This window comes from Spinacia oleracea, chromosome 2 (assembly GCF_020520425.1).
Source record: "Spinacia oleracea cultivar Varoflay chromosome 2, BTI_SOV_V1, whole genome shotgun sequence".
NCBI classification, from domain to species: domain Eukaryota; kingdom Viridiplantae; phylum Streptophyta; class Magnoliopsida; order Caryophyllales; family Amaranthaceae; genus Spinacia; species Spinacia oleracea.
In genome coordinates, this window is record NC_079488.1 from 112,613,380 (window position 1) to 112,630,894 (window position 17,515).

The window sequence follows — 17,515 nt, forward strand, 5'->3', positions numbered from 1 at the left end:
AGTGGGGTCAAGGATCCCCCTAAACCTCCCGGGCTCCGCCACTGATCCCTAACGTATGTAGTAATCGTCTTAAGTAGACCTGGTTATTGATAGGGTAAGATAACCTAATAGGTATAGGGATATTATAGTCAAGTTAATAAGATTTTTATTGGCAGGGCCCTTATTGGAAAGGACGTTTATTGGACTTATGTGTATGGCTTCGTATTTACTTGTATTCGCATACAACTCTCTTTTTTCACTTTTTCTTGTTTGTTTATTGACCTGCCATGGCCCACTATTGACCCACGACCTACTTTGACCCACTAAAAATACCTCTTTCATTACCCGACCCGCTTTAAACTAGCACAATCACCAAGTTTAGTCTCAAGTTTAGAATCCACAATTTTATTGCATTATGATCGAACGGTGATAATTTAAAGGCGTATAAGTTACTAAGTACTCCGTACTACGTATGCCTTAGCCCCCTCCTCGTCCTCGGCTTCGATCATCACTATCCAAAATTCCAAACCTCACTTTGCGTCTAACTTATTCGTATGTTACAAAGTAGATTATCATTACTATTTTTTTTTAAAAAGGTAAGATAAAGCGCTCTATCAAATCGGAATTTCACACGGGTCAAGCTGGCTCGGGTTAAGGGGCTATGCACTTTAAAAGTTGGGAAATGGTTAGAAAACCCTCACTAATGATGGCCATGTTACCTTACTAAAACTTGTGAGTTAAATATGTCAGTCCAAAGTCCATGCAATTAAACTTACTCTTGGTAACTTTAAGACAAAATCAAATCAATAGAAAGAAAATCTTAATTAATTAAGAGGCTCTCTTCATGCCATTTTTTCACATCATATTATTATAACCAGATTTTTTATGAAATACCCTTAATTTTGGCGTAATTCACCAAATACCCCTCGACTTTTAGAAATTCAAAAAATACCTATATTTTATGAAAAATCCGTATTATAAAACTTTGTCTTCTTTTGTTTTTTTAAAGGAAAGCAATTGTGTCTTCTTTTAACAAAATATTTAAAATAACTTTCCTAGGCAATTACTTCTTTCAAGCTTACGCATCAACAAGACAACAATACTAAGACATGCACCAAGAATTCTAGTAACATGCATATACATAGTATTACGTAATACATATAGGCCTTAAAGTCCTAACATAAAAAGTAATACGAAGTACATGTCTAATTTCACTCCAACATCATCTATACCCAAACCCATTATAATCAAAATTATATTCAATTTGTTAACCTAATCACACCCCTTTTAATTTTAAAATTGCTTAATTAAGTATTTTCCTAATGGTCAAATTTTTTCATAATTAAAATTCACAATATATTATTTGCCAAAAAAAGACTACTAATAACATCATCTATACCCAAACCCATTATAATCAAAATTATATTCAATTTGTTAACCTAATCACACCCCTTTTAATTTTAAAATTGCCTAATCAAGTATTTTCCAAATGGTCAATTTTTTTTCATAATTAAAATTCACAATATATTATTTGCCAAAAAAAGACTATTAATAAAGACAAGAAGAAAGAAGCGAAGGGCCAATTTAACGTAGTTAAGAAACTCCACAAATTATATTAAAATTGAAATTAAATAGTGCGTAATTAAGAAGTCATTCTTTACGACCAAAATAGAAAGTTTTTATTGAAGAAGCTCCCTAATTTGCTAATAATAGAAATAAATTAGTAGAAAAAAGTGGCGTGTTAAAGGGGTTAGCTAGGAAACCAATAGCTAAACATGGCAAGTAAAGAACCCGTAGTCGTTTTCGTCACGGCCGTCATACAAATACACTTTAATATTTGTTATTATTATGCTTTTCCTAAGGACAAAGTTTTTAATTTCCTCTCTTCCAAGGTTAAGACAAAAATAAAATTTGAAGTAGGTGTTATAAGGTTTAATATTATATTATTATATTAATATATAGTCATACAATTTCTACGTACCAAGTTTTATTGAAATAATTTCTTTATATTTGTAGTTTTGTACGTACGCGTATGGTACTCGGTTTCTTTGCCATAAAGCAACAACCTCTACTAATAATGGGCAAATGGACAATATAAGTACAACTGGTTAATCGGCATAAGTTAGTGGAGTTGGTGGGGAGTCGGCTGAGCCTCATCAGTACCGAAATGTTTGGGAGTGGCTGAGTATTTTTCTATTTAATTAATAAGATCAAGATATATATGTATAATTCATCATGATCGGTGATGGGGGAGAATTGTGTTGCGCGGTCTTTTTTTAACTTTTTGATCTAAACATAATAATTTTTTTAAGGGAATTCGAATTAACCTAGTAATTCATCCTAATTTAATCCCACTTTTTACTTTATAGAGTCATTATAGTGAATTTTGGTACATTTATGAATTAATTGTTATTTCCATTAGGGTTAAGTATAGTCATTTTATACATTTACTAAATACAAGTTTTTTTTTTGTTTTTTTTTTTTAAAGAAATGAAAGGTACACATAATCTATGGTCCCCTTATTTCAGGGATAGACCAATAAATAGGCTAAAGAAATATTAAGTACGTCTAAAGAAAAATAAAGGCTACTAATTAAATACAGTTTAGAACTAATAATAATAATAATTTTAGAGAAAAGTTTGGATTAAAATCAGGTGAATGTAACGAACCTGTAATTTTTAAAGTGTGTGACAAAATCATCACGCGTTAATAGATACTCATATAATCTTCGATTTAGTTTAATATTTCTAATTACTTCTTAACTCCTTAAATTAAATAACACTACTCACATAACTAACATTTTCATGCAATGCATGCACCGATTATGGGAAGCTTCCTCAATATCCTATCATATCATGCATGGTACCGATTATGAGAAGCTTCCTAACTTCATGTCAATTAGTACGTGTTTAGGGAAGCTAATCGATTTATCGATGTCAAATACGTGTTTGGGGAAGCTAATCAGGCAGCTGGTTAGATCGCAAAATGTTGTACACCTTGATACTTCTCATATGCATGTATATCGCTCAATCCAGTCATACTAATTCTAAACTGTAATTAAAAAAAAGTGTGAGAATTTGAGAGATGTTGGACCATTAGAGATTAAGAGGAAGCTACTATTCGAATTTCCACGACCCAAATTGGTTGATGCAAAAATTCTCACCCAATTTATACACTTAAGATGTAAATCTAGTCATCCTCTCACTAAAAAAGGTTAAAATAATAGCCACATGACTAGGAATAAAAATTTCATTCAATTAATTATGGTTGTCAATTTGTCATAGGTCCCAAATGTCCATCAATCTACATCTAACATAACATCTACTCCACTTTTATTTTCTTCTAATACTAATAATTATAATTATAGAATAAAATTGCTTATTTTCTTCTTTGCTCTCAAATCTAGTCTCAATTATTAACCTTTGGGGACTATAAACGGATACCACAATCTTGTCAACATAATGTTTATTTGTTTTTTGGACCTAATTTGCACTTTTTAGGAGCTACTTATTCAAACTTGAACAATTATGTTAGTACAACGTAAATAACACGTAATATTAAAATTAGAACTTGGCCTTTGTGAAAGGATATCTTTTGATCGAGTTTTTTTTTTTTTTTCACCTCTTAATAATGCAGAGTATGTAGTTGTAATACCCCGAAATTTTAAATTCGATTTATTAAAATTGAAAATATTTATTAACTTAATTTCGTTTTAATTAAATTACGAATAATCGAATTTCGTTATTTTAATCATTTTTACGAATTATTTTAAACGATAAATTTATAAACCGAAATTATTTAATTTCGTTAACGATAATTTATTTATTTTTAAGGGATTATTTTAATTAAACATTTTATTACAAATTCTGAATTTTTGCCAAATATTGTGAATTTACTATTAAAAAAAAAAAAAAAAAAAAAAAAAAAAAAAAAAAATGAAAATGTCAGCTTTATTTTCTTGCTCCCCACGCTCAAACCAGGAAGTCAATACTTCCTTCCTTCCCTCAAAATTCAGTCCAAATTCAATCCTTGGACCCCAAGTATACCTACTTACAAATTCAGAAATTTAAAGTGAAATTTCAATAACAAAAACAAAACACAATTTCAGTTTCAATCTCAAAAACCAAATTCAATTTCATTTTTTTTCTCCTCTTTTGTTCCCTGATTCGGACCAACCACCACCACCACCTCCGGCAGCCACCGCGCACCACCATCCTCACCACCACTCCACCACCCAGCATCTCCCGAGCACCCAGAACCACCGAACACCACCACGCCACCACCACAACTCCCTCCCCTTCTCTCCCCTGCTCTCGCGTCCCCTGCCTCCTTCTTCTTCCTCCTCTTTCGCCCCACGCAACCACCGCACCACCATCACCACCTTATCCCTCCGATAACCACTAGCAACCGCGCCAAACCACCGAGCCACCCAGCCACCTCCCTCCTCTTTCTCCTCCTCCCCGTTCGCTCCCTTCCCCCTCCCCTGTTTCGCAAATCACCACCCCCATCCCCTTAACTGCTCCGCCGCGAACCACCGCCCACCATCACCGTCGCGTCAGACCGCGTCGCCCAGCCGCCCCCTTTCCTCCTTCCTCCTCGTGCCCTCCTTGCTCCGCCTCCCCTGTTTCATCCCCTCCCCTTGCCCTGTTCGTGCGCTATTCAAAAAAAAAAAAGGGGAATCAGTTTCTTTGTGAAACCTGACTCTTATCCTCCCTCAAACCCACAAAATCAATTGGGCCAAATTAATTTGGGCCTTGGGTAAGAAACCAACTCATGATTTCAGATTTTCCTAATTTATTAGTTTCATGTTTTAATTTATTTCTATGATATAAATATTTACTAATAAAATTATTTATTATTTTTCAGGTTTAATTATCAATTTTAATAAAGGAAATTACTAGTTTTATTTAACAAAAATGGAATTTAAATAATATTCATGACAAACAATTTATAAAATAAATATATATACATATATATATATATATATATATATATATATATATATATATATATATATATATATATATATATATATATATATATTTTGATTGAAAATTAGATTAATAATATTTTCATCAAATTTCGAAATTATATTAAAATTCGTTATTTATAAATTCGCTACTTATAAAATTTATAATTTTATAAAATATTGATTTTAAATTAATCATCGATCTAGTACTAATTCAATGATTTATTATTTTGAAAGAAATTGGACTCGGAGCTCAGGACGAACGAACCAACGAAAACCCTTAGCAAATCGCGGAAGTGAGGTAACGGCTATTGCTAGTACCCGCAATTCCCTTATAAATGTGATTATGAAATTACAACATATGATTGATTTATCAAATGAATGTTTTGACATGTTTTATGAATTGCGGGAAATGAAATATGATTTTATTGAATAATTTATTATAATATGATTTGATGGAATTATTCCTTATTTTATGATTGATTATAAAATGCTATGATGATTGATTGAATTTCTTATAAAATGCTGGTTATAAGAAACCAGGAAAGAAAGGATGTTTGATCTTATGATCCAAAGGAATTATGTTACTTCAACTGAAGTAAAAAGACTAAAATGTAAAATTAAACGAAACATGATAAATGAAAGTGAAATTCCTAGTCCGTTTGGCAGTATATGTTCACAGGTTACGATTCTCGGTCATGCATGTACCCATGGGGCATTCGCCCATTGAGCCAAGGCTCTCATGTTTTCGGGCCAAGGCCCCATGTTTATGGACAGCGGTCCATCGTGGAAGACGTTCCACCATGTCATACTTGCCACGACTAGCATGTGCACCCTAAAGTTATGAATGAATTAAATAAAGGACTTTATAAAATGTTTTACATTATTCTATTCTCCCTGTGTTATTAAATAAAACGAATTGAAATGAATTTACGTTGCTAGAATAGTTCGTTACTGAGTCTTCGGCTCACCGTTATTTTGTTTTCTGTTTTAGGTACCGCTGGGATCGATGGGAACGAGTAGTGGCGAGGATTTCACTTTAATAATTCCCACCTAGTTTATGCCTTAAGTTTTAATAGTTTAATTACAGACTTTTAGTAATTTATGTACCTTTATTTTGGTAATATAAAAGATTATTATATTGATTTTTGGGATTTAATATCTTATGATTGAAGGTTGCCTTGTAATTCCCAAGAGGGAGTTACGGCAGGTAATGCCCCGACCAATTAGGTTAATTCCGCTGCTAATTATGCTTTAATAATGTAATTAGAGGTCGGGGTGTTACAGTTTGGTATCAAGAGCAAAGGTTCTGGACCATAAGTGCTAAACCTTACGGGTTTTCGCACGAATAGAATTCATTAGGCTTTAAGTAAAGAATTTTAAGGAATGAGTTAAAAAGAATGTTCTAAAATCTTGCTGAGTTAAAATGAATATGAGTGTGAGTGTAGGAACGGGATCAAAGGGTTTATTTTATATTATTATTTCGCTTCAACCTGATAAGATATGTTATGCAGAATGTCGACCATCGATGCTATCAACGATGTTACCAACGGAGCTCGCAACGAGCATCATGTTCACGATGATAACGACATCACTCATGAAGAGTATGTCCATGTTAATGGCCACGAGGAAAGGATGGAACGATTGGAAAATGTGAGTTCAATGTTGGCCGAATTAGTCCATGATTCTCGGAAAAAGAAAGATGTTAGTGGAAACGGGAGCGCAACGATGTTCAAGAACTTTTCGTCACTCAACCCACCATCCTATGATGGCAAGCCTGATCCAGTTGAGTTCGAGGATTGGATAAATCGCATTGATCAGTTGTTTGAAACCCTGCAGTGCCCTGAGAAATGGAGAGTTGATTTCGCAGTGTTCTACTTGTCAGGCCAAGCAGGATTATGGTGGAAAGTTATCAAGGAACGAAAGAATGGGCCTGGATTTGGTTGGAACGAACTACAGAAGTTAATGAGAGACAAGTTTTATCCACCATCCTTGAGGAAACAAAAAGAAGATGAATTTCTACACTTGCAACAAGGAACGATGAGCGTGTTGGAATACGCAAATAAGTTTATGGAGTTGTCAAGGTTTGCACCAGACTTGGTGTCGACAGAGCAGTCCAGGATGAACCGTTTTGAACGAGGTCTGCACCTTAAGTACCAGGATAGGTTGTCCACTCAGAGGTTTACTTCATACCAGGATATGGTTGATATTGCGGCTAATGTGGAGCGAGTGGTACTACTTCGAGAAGCGAAGAATGTTGGGTATAAAAGGAGAAATGATAACCAAAGTCAAGGAGGAGCAAAGAAGCCCAACCAAAGTTACCAGGGAAATCAAAGGAGGAATGATGGTAATCAAGGAAATAATAGGGGACAAGGATTTCAAGGAAGGAACAATCGGTCGCAAGGATGTGCCAAATGTGGAAAAAGGAGTCATGTGGAGAGTGAATGTCGTGTTGGCACGAATGCTTGCTATCGATGTGGAAGCCATGATCATTACGTCAGAGATTGCCCAAATCAAGTGACGCCAACCATGAGAGGACCAGTTTCAACTAACAACGATCGTGGTCGGAACAACAATGTAGGAGGTCCAAACCGCAACCCACCTCGACCACCGCCAACTGGAAGAGTTTTTGTGATGAGACAAGATGAAGCAGATGAGGATGATAATGTTATCACCGGTACCTTTTCTATCCATTCGTTACCTGCCCATGTTCTTTTTGATTCTGGAGCTTCACATTCCTTTATTTCACCATTGTTTGCTAAATGTTTAAGTTTGAAACCATGTTGTGACTTTCATGCTATGAGTGTTTCCCTTCCTAGTGGAGAAATAGTGAAATGTAGAACCATGTATAGAGATTGTCCCATTGTAATAGAAAAAGTAGAGTTTCTAGCAGACTTAGTAGCCTTTGACCTATCTGAATTTGATGTAATCTTGGGAATGAATTGGTTGACTAAGTATGAAGCTAACCTTAATTGTTCGAGGCAGAGTGTGACCCTTAGAACACCAAGTGGAGATAGAGTTTCATTCCATAAGTTAGTAAGAAAACCAACGATTCAAATTGTCCATGCTTTGAGAGCACGTAAAATGATTGAGAGTGGGTTATCTGGTTACCTATGTAGTGTTGTTGACCTAAATACCCCTGTACCTTCCATTACTGACATACCTGTTGTTTGTGAATACCCACATGTTTTTCCAGAAGAAATACCTAGTATGCCCCCACCAAGAGAGTTAGATTTCAGCATTGAATTAATTCCCGGATCCACCCCTATTTCTAAGGCACCATATAGAATGGCACCAGCTGAGTTACAAGAATTAAAGAAACAATTAGATGAGTTACTTGAAAAAGGATATGTTCGACCTAGTGTTTGACCTTGGGGAGCCCCTGTCTTATTTGTGAAGAAAAAGGACGGAACTATGAGGTTATGCATAGATTATCGAGAGTTAAACAAGATTACCATTAAGAATAAGTATCCTTTACCCCGTATTGATGATTTGTTTGACCAACTTCGAGGTGCAAAGGTGTTTTCTAAGATTGATTTGAGGTCAGGTTACCATCAACTTCGAATTAAACCTGAGGATATTCCAAAGACAGCCTTTAGAACTAGATATGGTCACTATGAGTTTGTTGTGATGCCTTTTGGATTAACCAATGCGCCAGCTGTATTTATGGATTTGATGAACCGTATTTTTAAACCATACCTTGATAAGTTTGTAGTTGTTTTCATTGATGATATTTTGATATATTCTAAGAGTAATGAGGAACACGAGGAGCACCTGAGAAAAGTGTTAGATATGTTGATTGAAAACCAGTTATATGCTAAGTTGTCGAAATGTGAATTCTGGCTTAAGGAAATATCATTTTTAGGACATATTATCTCTGAGAAAGGTGTATCTGTTGATCCTGAGAAAATAAAAGCAATTGTGGAATGGTCTAGACCAACTAATGTACCCGAAGTACGGAGTTTTATGGGTTTAGCTGGATACTATCGAAGATTTGTTCAAGATTTCTCTAAGGTTGCCTTACCCATAACCCGATTAGTTAGAAAGAATACCAAATTCGTGTGGAATGATGATTGTGAATGTGCATTTCAAGAACTTAAGAAACGTCTCACCACTGCCCCTATTCTTACCCTTCCATCTGGAACTGACGGATTTGTAATCTATAGTGATGCTTCTAAAAATGGGTTAGGATGTGTCTTAATGCAAAACGGAAAAGTTATAGCTTATGCTTCACGCCAACTCAAAGTTCATGAACAAAATTACCCTACCCATGACCTCGAACTTGCAGCTGTTGTTTTCGCCCTTAAGATTTGGAGACATTATTTGTATGGAGTTTCGTGTCAAATTTTCACCGACCATAAGAGTCTTAAGTACATTTTCACCCAAAAAGAACTCAACATGAGACAACGTAGGTGGTTAGAACTTCTTAAAGATTATGACCTTGATATTCAATACCATCCCGGAAAGGCTAACGTTGTTGCGGATGCATTAAGTCGAAAGTCTCACTTAAATTCTATCCTAACTTTCTCCCGAGTCAACCAAGATGATCTACAAAAGATGGAAATTGAGTTTATCAAAGGAGATGCTTGCTTGAATGTGTTGGTAATGAAACCAACTTTGATTGATGAGATTAAGGAAGCGCAATGTAAGGACTTGCAATTGGAAAGAATAAGGAGTGAAGTGGAAAACGGGAAGTCACCTGGTTTTGTCATTCAAGAAGATGGCACGTTAAGGTTTCAGGGAAGATTATGTGTGCCTAATGATGAGAAGTTGAAAAAGAGAATTTTAGAAGAAGCTCATAGTTCACCATACTCGATTCACCCTGGAGGAAATAAGATGTATAAGGATTTAAGGCAGGTGTATTGGTGGAGCAACATGAAGCAAGAAGTGGCAGAATATGTGGCTAAATGTTTGACGTGTCAGAGAATCAAGATCGAGCATCAAAGACCAGCAGGTTTGTTGCAACCTCTGGATGTGCCAGAATGGAAATGGGATTCAGTTTCAATGGATTTTATCATAGGTTTACCAAGATCAACCAAGGGAATGAATGCTATTTGGGTTATTGTTGATCGATTAACGAAGTCAGCACATTTCTTAGCAATGAAGAGTAATTCGAGTTTAGATCAACTGGCCGAGCTATATGTGAACACTATTGTGCGATTGCATGGAGTGCCTAGTTCGATTGTTTCTGATCGTGACACGAGGTATCAATCAACCTACTGGAAAGAATTGCAGAAAGCCCTTGGGACGAAACTTAACTTTAGTACCGCATTTCACCCAACGACTGATGGACAAACAGAACGTACCAATCAAATTGTCGAGGATATGTTGAGAGCATGTATTTTGGATTTTCAAGGAACCTGGGAGAAGTTTCTACCTATGGTTGAATTTTCGTACAACAACAGTTATCAGGCCACCATTGGTATGGCACCTTACGAAGCACTTTATGGAAGGAAATGTCGAACACCATTATGTTGGAGTGATATCGATGAGGTGCGTGTTATAGGACCAGAATTGATTCAAGAAACTACTGACAAGATTCGTTTAATCCAATCAAGAATGATGGCAGCGCAAAGTAGGCAAAAGAGTTATGCAGACCAACGAAGAAGACCTCTAGAGTTTGAGGTCGGAGATCACGTGTTCTTGAAAATTTCGCCAACGAAAGGAATAATGAGATTTGGTCAAACGGGAAAGTTGAGCCCAAGATACATCGGGCCATATGAGATACTAGAAAGAGTAGGTGCAGTAGCATATCGACTAGCTTTACCAACCGACTTGGAAAAGGTGCATAATGTATTCCACGTGTCGATGTTAAGAAAATATGTTCCTGATCCTAGCCATGTGATTACGCACGAACCCTTGCTATTGCGAAACGATTTAACTTACGAGGAGAAGCCAATTGAAATTCTAGAACGAAGAGAGAAACGACTTAGAAGCAAAGTAATTCCAATGGTTAAAGTCTTGTGGGCCAATCACTTGACATCTGAAGCCACATGGGAAGTCGAAGCGCAAATGAGAGCGAAATATCCCCAGTTATTCGTTTAGAAACGATAAGATGTATGCATGTTAATATATTATTTGAATGATTATGTTATAATGTTATTCCGCCATGTTTGTATAGCAAATAGAACGATTAAGTATGAATGGCTAGTTCGACTGAGCTCCAGTTTCGAGGACGAAACTTTTTCTAAGGGGGTAAGAATGTAATACCCCGAAATTTTAAATTCGATTTATTAAAATTGAAAATATTTATTAACTTAATTTCGTTTTAATTAAATTACGAATAATCGAATTTCGTTATTTTAATCATTTTTACGAATTATTTTAAACGATAAATTTATAAACCGAAATTATTTAATTTCGTTAACGATAATTTATTTATTTTTAAGGGATTATTTTAATTAAACATTTTATTACAAATTCTGAATTTTTGCCAAATATTGTGAATTTACTATTAAAAAAAAAAAAAAAAAAAAAAAAAAAAAAAAAAAAAAAAAATGAAAATGTCAGCTTTATTTTCTTGCTCCCCACGCTCAAACCAGGAAGTCAATACTTCCTTCCTTCCCTCAAAATTCAGTCCAAATTCAATCCTTGGACCCCAAGTATACCTACTTACAAATTCAGAAATTTAAAGTGAAATTTCAATAACAAAAACAAAACACAATTTCAGTTTCAATCTCAAAAACCAAATTCAATTTCATTTTTTTTCTCCTCTTTTGTTCCCTGATTCGGACCAACCACCACCACCACCTCCGGCAGCCACCGCGCACCACCATCCTCACCACCACTCCACCACCCAGCATCTCCCGAGCACCCAGAACCACCGAACACCACCACGCCACCACCACAACTCCCTCCCCTTCTCTCCCCTGCTCTCGCGTCCCCTGCCTCCTTCTTCTTCCTCCTCTTTCGCCCCACGCAACCACCGCACCACCATCACCACCTTATCCCTCCGATAACCACTAGCAACCGCGCCAAACCACCGAGCCACCCAGCCACCTCCCTCCTCTTTCTCCTCCTCCCCGTTCGCTCCCTTCCCCCTCCCCTGTTTCGCAAATCACCACCCCCATCCCCTTAACTGCTCCGCCGCGAACCACCGCCCACCATCACCGTCGCGTCAGACCGCGTCGCCCAGCCGCCCCCTTTCCTCCTTCCTCCTCGTGCCCTCCTTGCTCCGCCTCCCCTGTTTCATCCCCTCCCCTTGCCCTGTTCGTGCGCTATTCAAAAAAAAAAAAGGGGAATCAGTTTCTTTGTGAAACCTGACTCTTATCCTCCCTCAAACCCACAAAATCAATTGGGCCAAATTAATTTGGGCCTTGGGTAAGAAACCAACTCATGATTTCAGATTTTCCTAATTTATTAGTTTCATGTTTTAATTTATTTCTATGATATAAATATTTACTAATAAAATTATTTATTATTTTTCAGGTTTAATTATCAATTTTAATAAAGGAAATTACTAGTTTTATTTAACAAAAATGGAATTTAAATAATATTCATGACAAACAATTTATAAAATAAATATATATACATATATATATATATATATATATATATATATATATATATATATATATATATATATATATATATATATATATATATATATATATTTTGATTGAAAATTAGATTAATAATATTTTCATCAAATTTCGAAATTATATTAAAATTCGTTATTTATAAATTCGCTACTTATAAAATTTATAATTTTATAAAATATTGATTTTAAATTAATCATCGATCTAGTACTAATTCAATGATTTATTATTTTGAAAGAAATTGGACTCGGAGCTCAGGACGAACGAACCAACGAAAACCCTTAGCAAATCGCGGAAGTGAGGTAACGGCTATTGCTAGTACCCGCAATTCCCTTATAAATGTGATTATGAAATTACAACATATGATTGATTTATCAAATGAATGTTTTGACATGTTTTATGAATTGCGGGAAATGAAATATGATTTTATTGAATAATTTATTATAATATGATTTGATGGAATTATTCCTTATTTTATGATTGATTATAAAATGCTATGATGATTGATTGAATTTCTTATAAAATGCTGGTTATAAGAAACCAGGAAAGAAAGGATGTTTGATCTTATGATCCAAAGGAATTATGTTACTTCAACTGAAGTAAAAAGACTAAAATGTAAAATTAAACGAAACATGATAAATGAAAGTGAAATTCCTAGTCCGTTTGGCAGTATATGTTCACAGGTTACGATTCTCGGTCATGCATGTACCCATGGGGCATTCGCCCATTGAGCCAAGGCTCTCATGTTTTCGGGCCAAGGCCCCATGTTTATGGACAGCGGTCCATCGTGGAAGACGTTCCACCATGTCATACTTGCCACGACTAGCATGTGCACCCTAAAGTTATGAATGAATTAAATAAAGGACTTTATAAAATGTTTTACATTATTCTATTCTCCCTGTGTTATTAAATAAAACGAATTGAAATGAATTTACGTTGCTAGAATAGTTCGTTACTGAGTCTTCGGCTCACCGTTATTTTGTTTTCTGTTTTAGGTACCGCTGGGATCGATGGGAACGAGTAGTGGCGAGGATTTCACTTTAATAATTCCCACCTAGTTTATGCCTTAAGTTTTAATAGTTTAATTACAGACTTTTAGTAATTTATGTACCTTTATTTTGGTAATATAAAAGATTATTATATTGATTTTTGGGATTTAATATCTTATGATTGAAGGTTGCCTTGTAATTCCCAAGAGGGAGTTACGGCAGGTAATGCCCCGACCAATTAGGTTAATTCCGCTGCTAATTATGCTTTAATAATGTAATTAGAGGTCGGGGTGTTACAGTAGTATTTCGTTTTCTTGAGATGGATGATATTGTTATTTACTCAATCTTGTGCAAAATTATATACACTCTCTCTAGGTCTATTGCTTTTTATTTGTCCTATTTGGTGTCATATGTCTAATTGAAGAAATATTCTTTTTGGCTTTTAAGTATCGTCAATTTGTATAAGAAAAAAATACTATAAAATGTTCATGTAAGACTCTTTAAGTACGTACTTCCTAATGCAAAACAACCATGGTACGATACAAAGTACTTCGTAGTAATTCATTATTATTTTCTAAATAACACTTATGGAGTACTACGTATTATACAGAGTAATTTGAATTAAGAAGAATTACGGAGTATCATAAATGAATTTGTATTCATGTTAGTCATGTATAGATAGATGGTATCATCTACTCCAACTAACCATTTTGTTAGTTTCATTTGAAATATCGTCATATTCATTAACATAATGTTATTTGCTTATTTCAATATATTCTTCTAAAGCAAAATAACAATGCCTGGATTCATTTCTTTCATAATCTTTAAAAAAAAAAAACACTTGAGACTTTAGTGTCCATGTAAAATATATATTATACCCTTATTAAGACTTAAAGTGTTTCCTTCAAAAAAAGATTTTAAATTGTTAAAATATATTTTTGAAGTGTAAAAACATTGCTTGCGTATAAATTAGAGTTTTTGTTCGCATGCATCGGTTAACCAAGTGCTAGTTTTAATATTATTTATATTTTTAATTTGGATTCGGACGACGCCCCGAATAATTATTTGGATAATTGTGACTATTTATGATTGTAAAAACATAAATAAACATAGTAATTAAATCCTACTATACTTTTATTAAAACAATTCTTCTTTATTTTATTATCACCTATTTATTTCACTTGCAAAAGATGATGTATAACATGCCGTAGTGTAGTGATAAGTCATTATTCCTGTTCTGTTCGATCACCTTATTTCCACTAACTTCAGAAAAAATAAGTTCAGATAAGTTCAGTTAAGTTCAGATAAGATAAGTTCAGGAAAAATAAGGGTTGGCCAAGTACAATTTATAACTAAAATAAGTTCTAATAAGTTCAGATAAGTTCAATTAAGTTCAGATAAGATAAATTCAAGAAAAATAAGTGAAAAATCAGGTGAATAGAACACAGCCTTATAATTCAATTCATGGACAAATATTAATCACATTGAAATTATTTATCAACTCTTCAATTGGAGTACTTATATTATTAAAACATTTAATTCACCACTACTATTTCATGCATGGAACTCCTTTTCCAAACATTTATGTATGCATAAAAGTCTTAACTTGCTACCTTATTTTCCCCAATATGCAATTAATTTGCTACCTTATTTTGCCCACAAGAGGCACAAAGTCAACAAAGATTTTACAAAATAAAAATTAAGGTCGAAACAATGAACCATGAACCTTTTGTTAAATCCTTATAACCCCAACAAAGACATTATTGGTGGTAATAGAGTAATACATAATGATCCAATCTTTAAAATTAGTGGTCACTTCACTTGTCATGTTCTAACTTACTTCGTACAATAATTCAAAAATATGACATGATGTCACTTATATAGTTTTTTAAATAATTGGGTTTTTCTATTAGATATGATTGTATCATCGCGTTTAATAAGTTAATATAAGTATGGGTTATTAGTTAATTTGAAAATCCAGTCATAAACGATGAATATCAGAAATAGTGAAGTGACAACTTTTTCGAACATCCTAACACCACAACAAATCCGACTACTCCGTATTTATCTAAGTAAGAGAATTAGAGTCTTTTTACCAACGAAAAACACTTGAATTGAAACAAACTCTTACTATATATCGTATTCATACCTATATCATCAACATATCTACGGAGTTATAAAAAATATGTAACAATTGACATATTTTGAATAACTTACAAAAACTTAGAGCAACTTTGTATTGATTGTTTTTTTTTTGGTTGCAAATGAGCCACAATGGCGGGGATGAGAATCGATCTCATGATCACCTGAAACCGAGAGGCAAGCTCTAACCAACTGAATTATCCGCCACTCTCGATCAGTTTGTATTGATTGTCGATTTGTAATGGTCTACATTCAATGGTTTACATCCAATTAACAAACAAAACTTTAACACTTCCAACAATATATTTAGCAACATCCATACTAATCATCTAATGTTTTATCTCATGGTAAAACCGCAGATCATATTATATGTATCCGGGTACGCGTGCACTCTCTCACATTTTTTACTTACATGTAAGGATAAAATATAGTAGGAACCACCAATTGACATAAAAATACCCTTAAATGTACCTAATAATTTTCAGTAAAATCGGCCACATGTACATATCCTATTATATACTCGGGGACATCTAGAGACAAGTACATCTAACTATACCCTTGAATAATTGAGTTGTATGCACCTTTTTTTTAATGTAAATTCACTAAATTGTTACACTATACTCCGCATTAACCTAATTACTACGGAGTAATTAGTTTTCCATATATATCGTCACTATTAATTTCAGTCACCTAATCGGATAAAGTAGTACAAATATAGTACTCGTACTAGAAGGGTAGATGATGTTGAATTTGACTAAACTAAAGTTATCTAGATGCCCACCAAATGAATTTAATTGCTTACGTTATCGAATCATAGTTTTTTTTTTTACCGTTTATATCAAATAAATCAAATGGTAAAAGATCGAGTCTGAAATGCGACAATTACCCATTTAAGGGATACTCTCTCAGTCCCTTTTTATTCTTTACGTATTCAGCTTTTAGTGTCTCATTTTTTGAATATACTATAATAAAAATGTCCCTAATATTCTGTCAAAATTGCGAAGTATGTTAAATCTCTCACATTTTCCCAATGGTAGATTTTGACAAGAGTGAAAACATTATAAATATTTAGTATTTTGTATTATTTAAATAATAATACAGAGTAAAAAATTCACTCCACATTTAACTACTCATTTCATCTCTTTTTATTCTTTACGTATTCTATTTTGGGTATCCCATTTTAATCTTTACGTTTGAGATATTTCCTTTCATATTATAACATAAATACCCTTAATATTCTGCCAAAAATTGTGCCAAGCTAAATGATTATATTAATCAATTAAATTCATTTCGAAAATATTTTTTAAATAGACTTTTTTGAAGGTATAAATAAACGGAATTTACATTGTTTAAATAAGAAATTAAGAAATGTCAATCCACATTAAGTAATCGTTAAATCGCGTGTATGATATCAAACGTAAATAATAAAAATGAATGGAGGTAATACGGAGTCACCGCTAAATAGGGTACATGATACAAAACGTAAAGATTAGATAGAGGAAGTAATAATATTCTCACATCAAAGTACAAAACTTACAAGTTACAAGGTAAGGAATATGAGAATGACCTTTCATCTATCTATCCCCTCTTTAATTTTTGTGTTTTCCAAAAATATCAATATCAATCGTGACCGTTGATTTTATTCAGATTGTCAAATTGCAAGTACTCCAAAAGTCCAAAGTCAGTTATTCTGATCACAACAACTACCATACGACAAACTACATTTTTCTTACATGCCGTAAAATTCAGTCAACCCGCGTGCGATTGATTTTTTTACTGTTTTCGGGATTTTTTTAACCGAGTCTTTTACTCCGGTTTGAACCGGTGTGTGTCTAACTGTCTACGAATCTATGAACCACCGACCACGAGTCTAGAGGTGATTAAAATTGGGGCAGGTC

At 34.1% G+C, this 17,515-nt stretch overlaps 1 protein-coding gene across 1 annotated transcript; it reads left to right on the top strand.

Moving 5' to 3' along the window:
- The first annotated feature begins 5,210 nt into the window (after window positions 1-5,210).
- On the top strand, window positions 5,211-13,632 carry LOC130468126 (uncharacterized). The gene is made up of 2 exons (XM_056837895.1): window positions 5,211-7,625; window positions 13,482-13,632. Exons 1-2 carry the CDS (start codon window positions 6,452-6,454, stop codon window positions 13,508-13,510), a joined length of 1,203 nt encoding a protein of 400 aa, XP_056693873.1. The 5' UTR covers window positions 5,211-6,451; the 3' UTR covers window positions 13,511-13,632.
- The last annotated feature ends 3,883 nt before the right edge of the window (window positions 13,633-17,515 follow it).

Excerpts from the sequence above, each read along its gene's own strand:
- LOC130468126 (XM_056837895.1), top strand. The coding sequence starts at position 6,452 with ATGTTATGCAGAATGTCGACCATCGATGCTATCAACGATGTTACCAAC. Across the intron at positions 7,626-13,481 it reads GGATGATAATGTTATCACCG|GTACCGCTGGGATCGATGGG; the intron begins GTACCTTTTCTA and ends TTTCTGTTTTAG.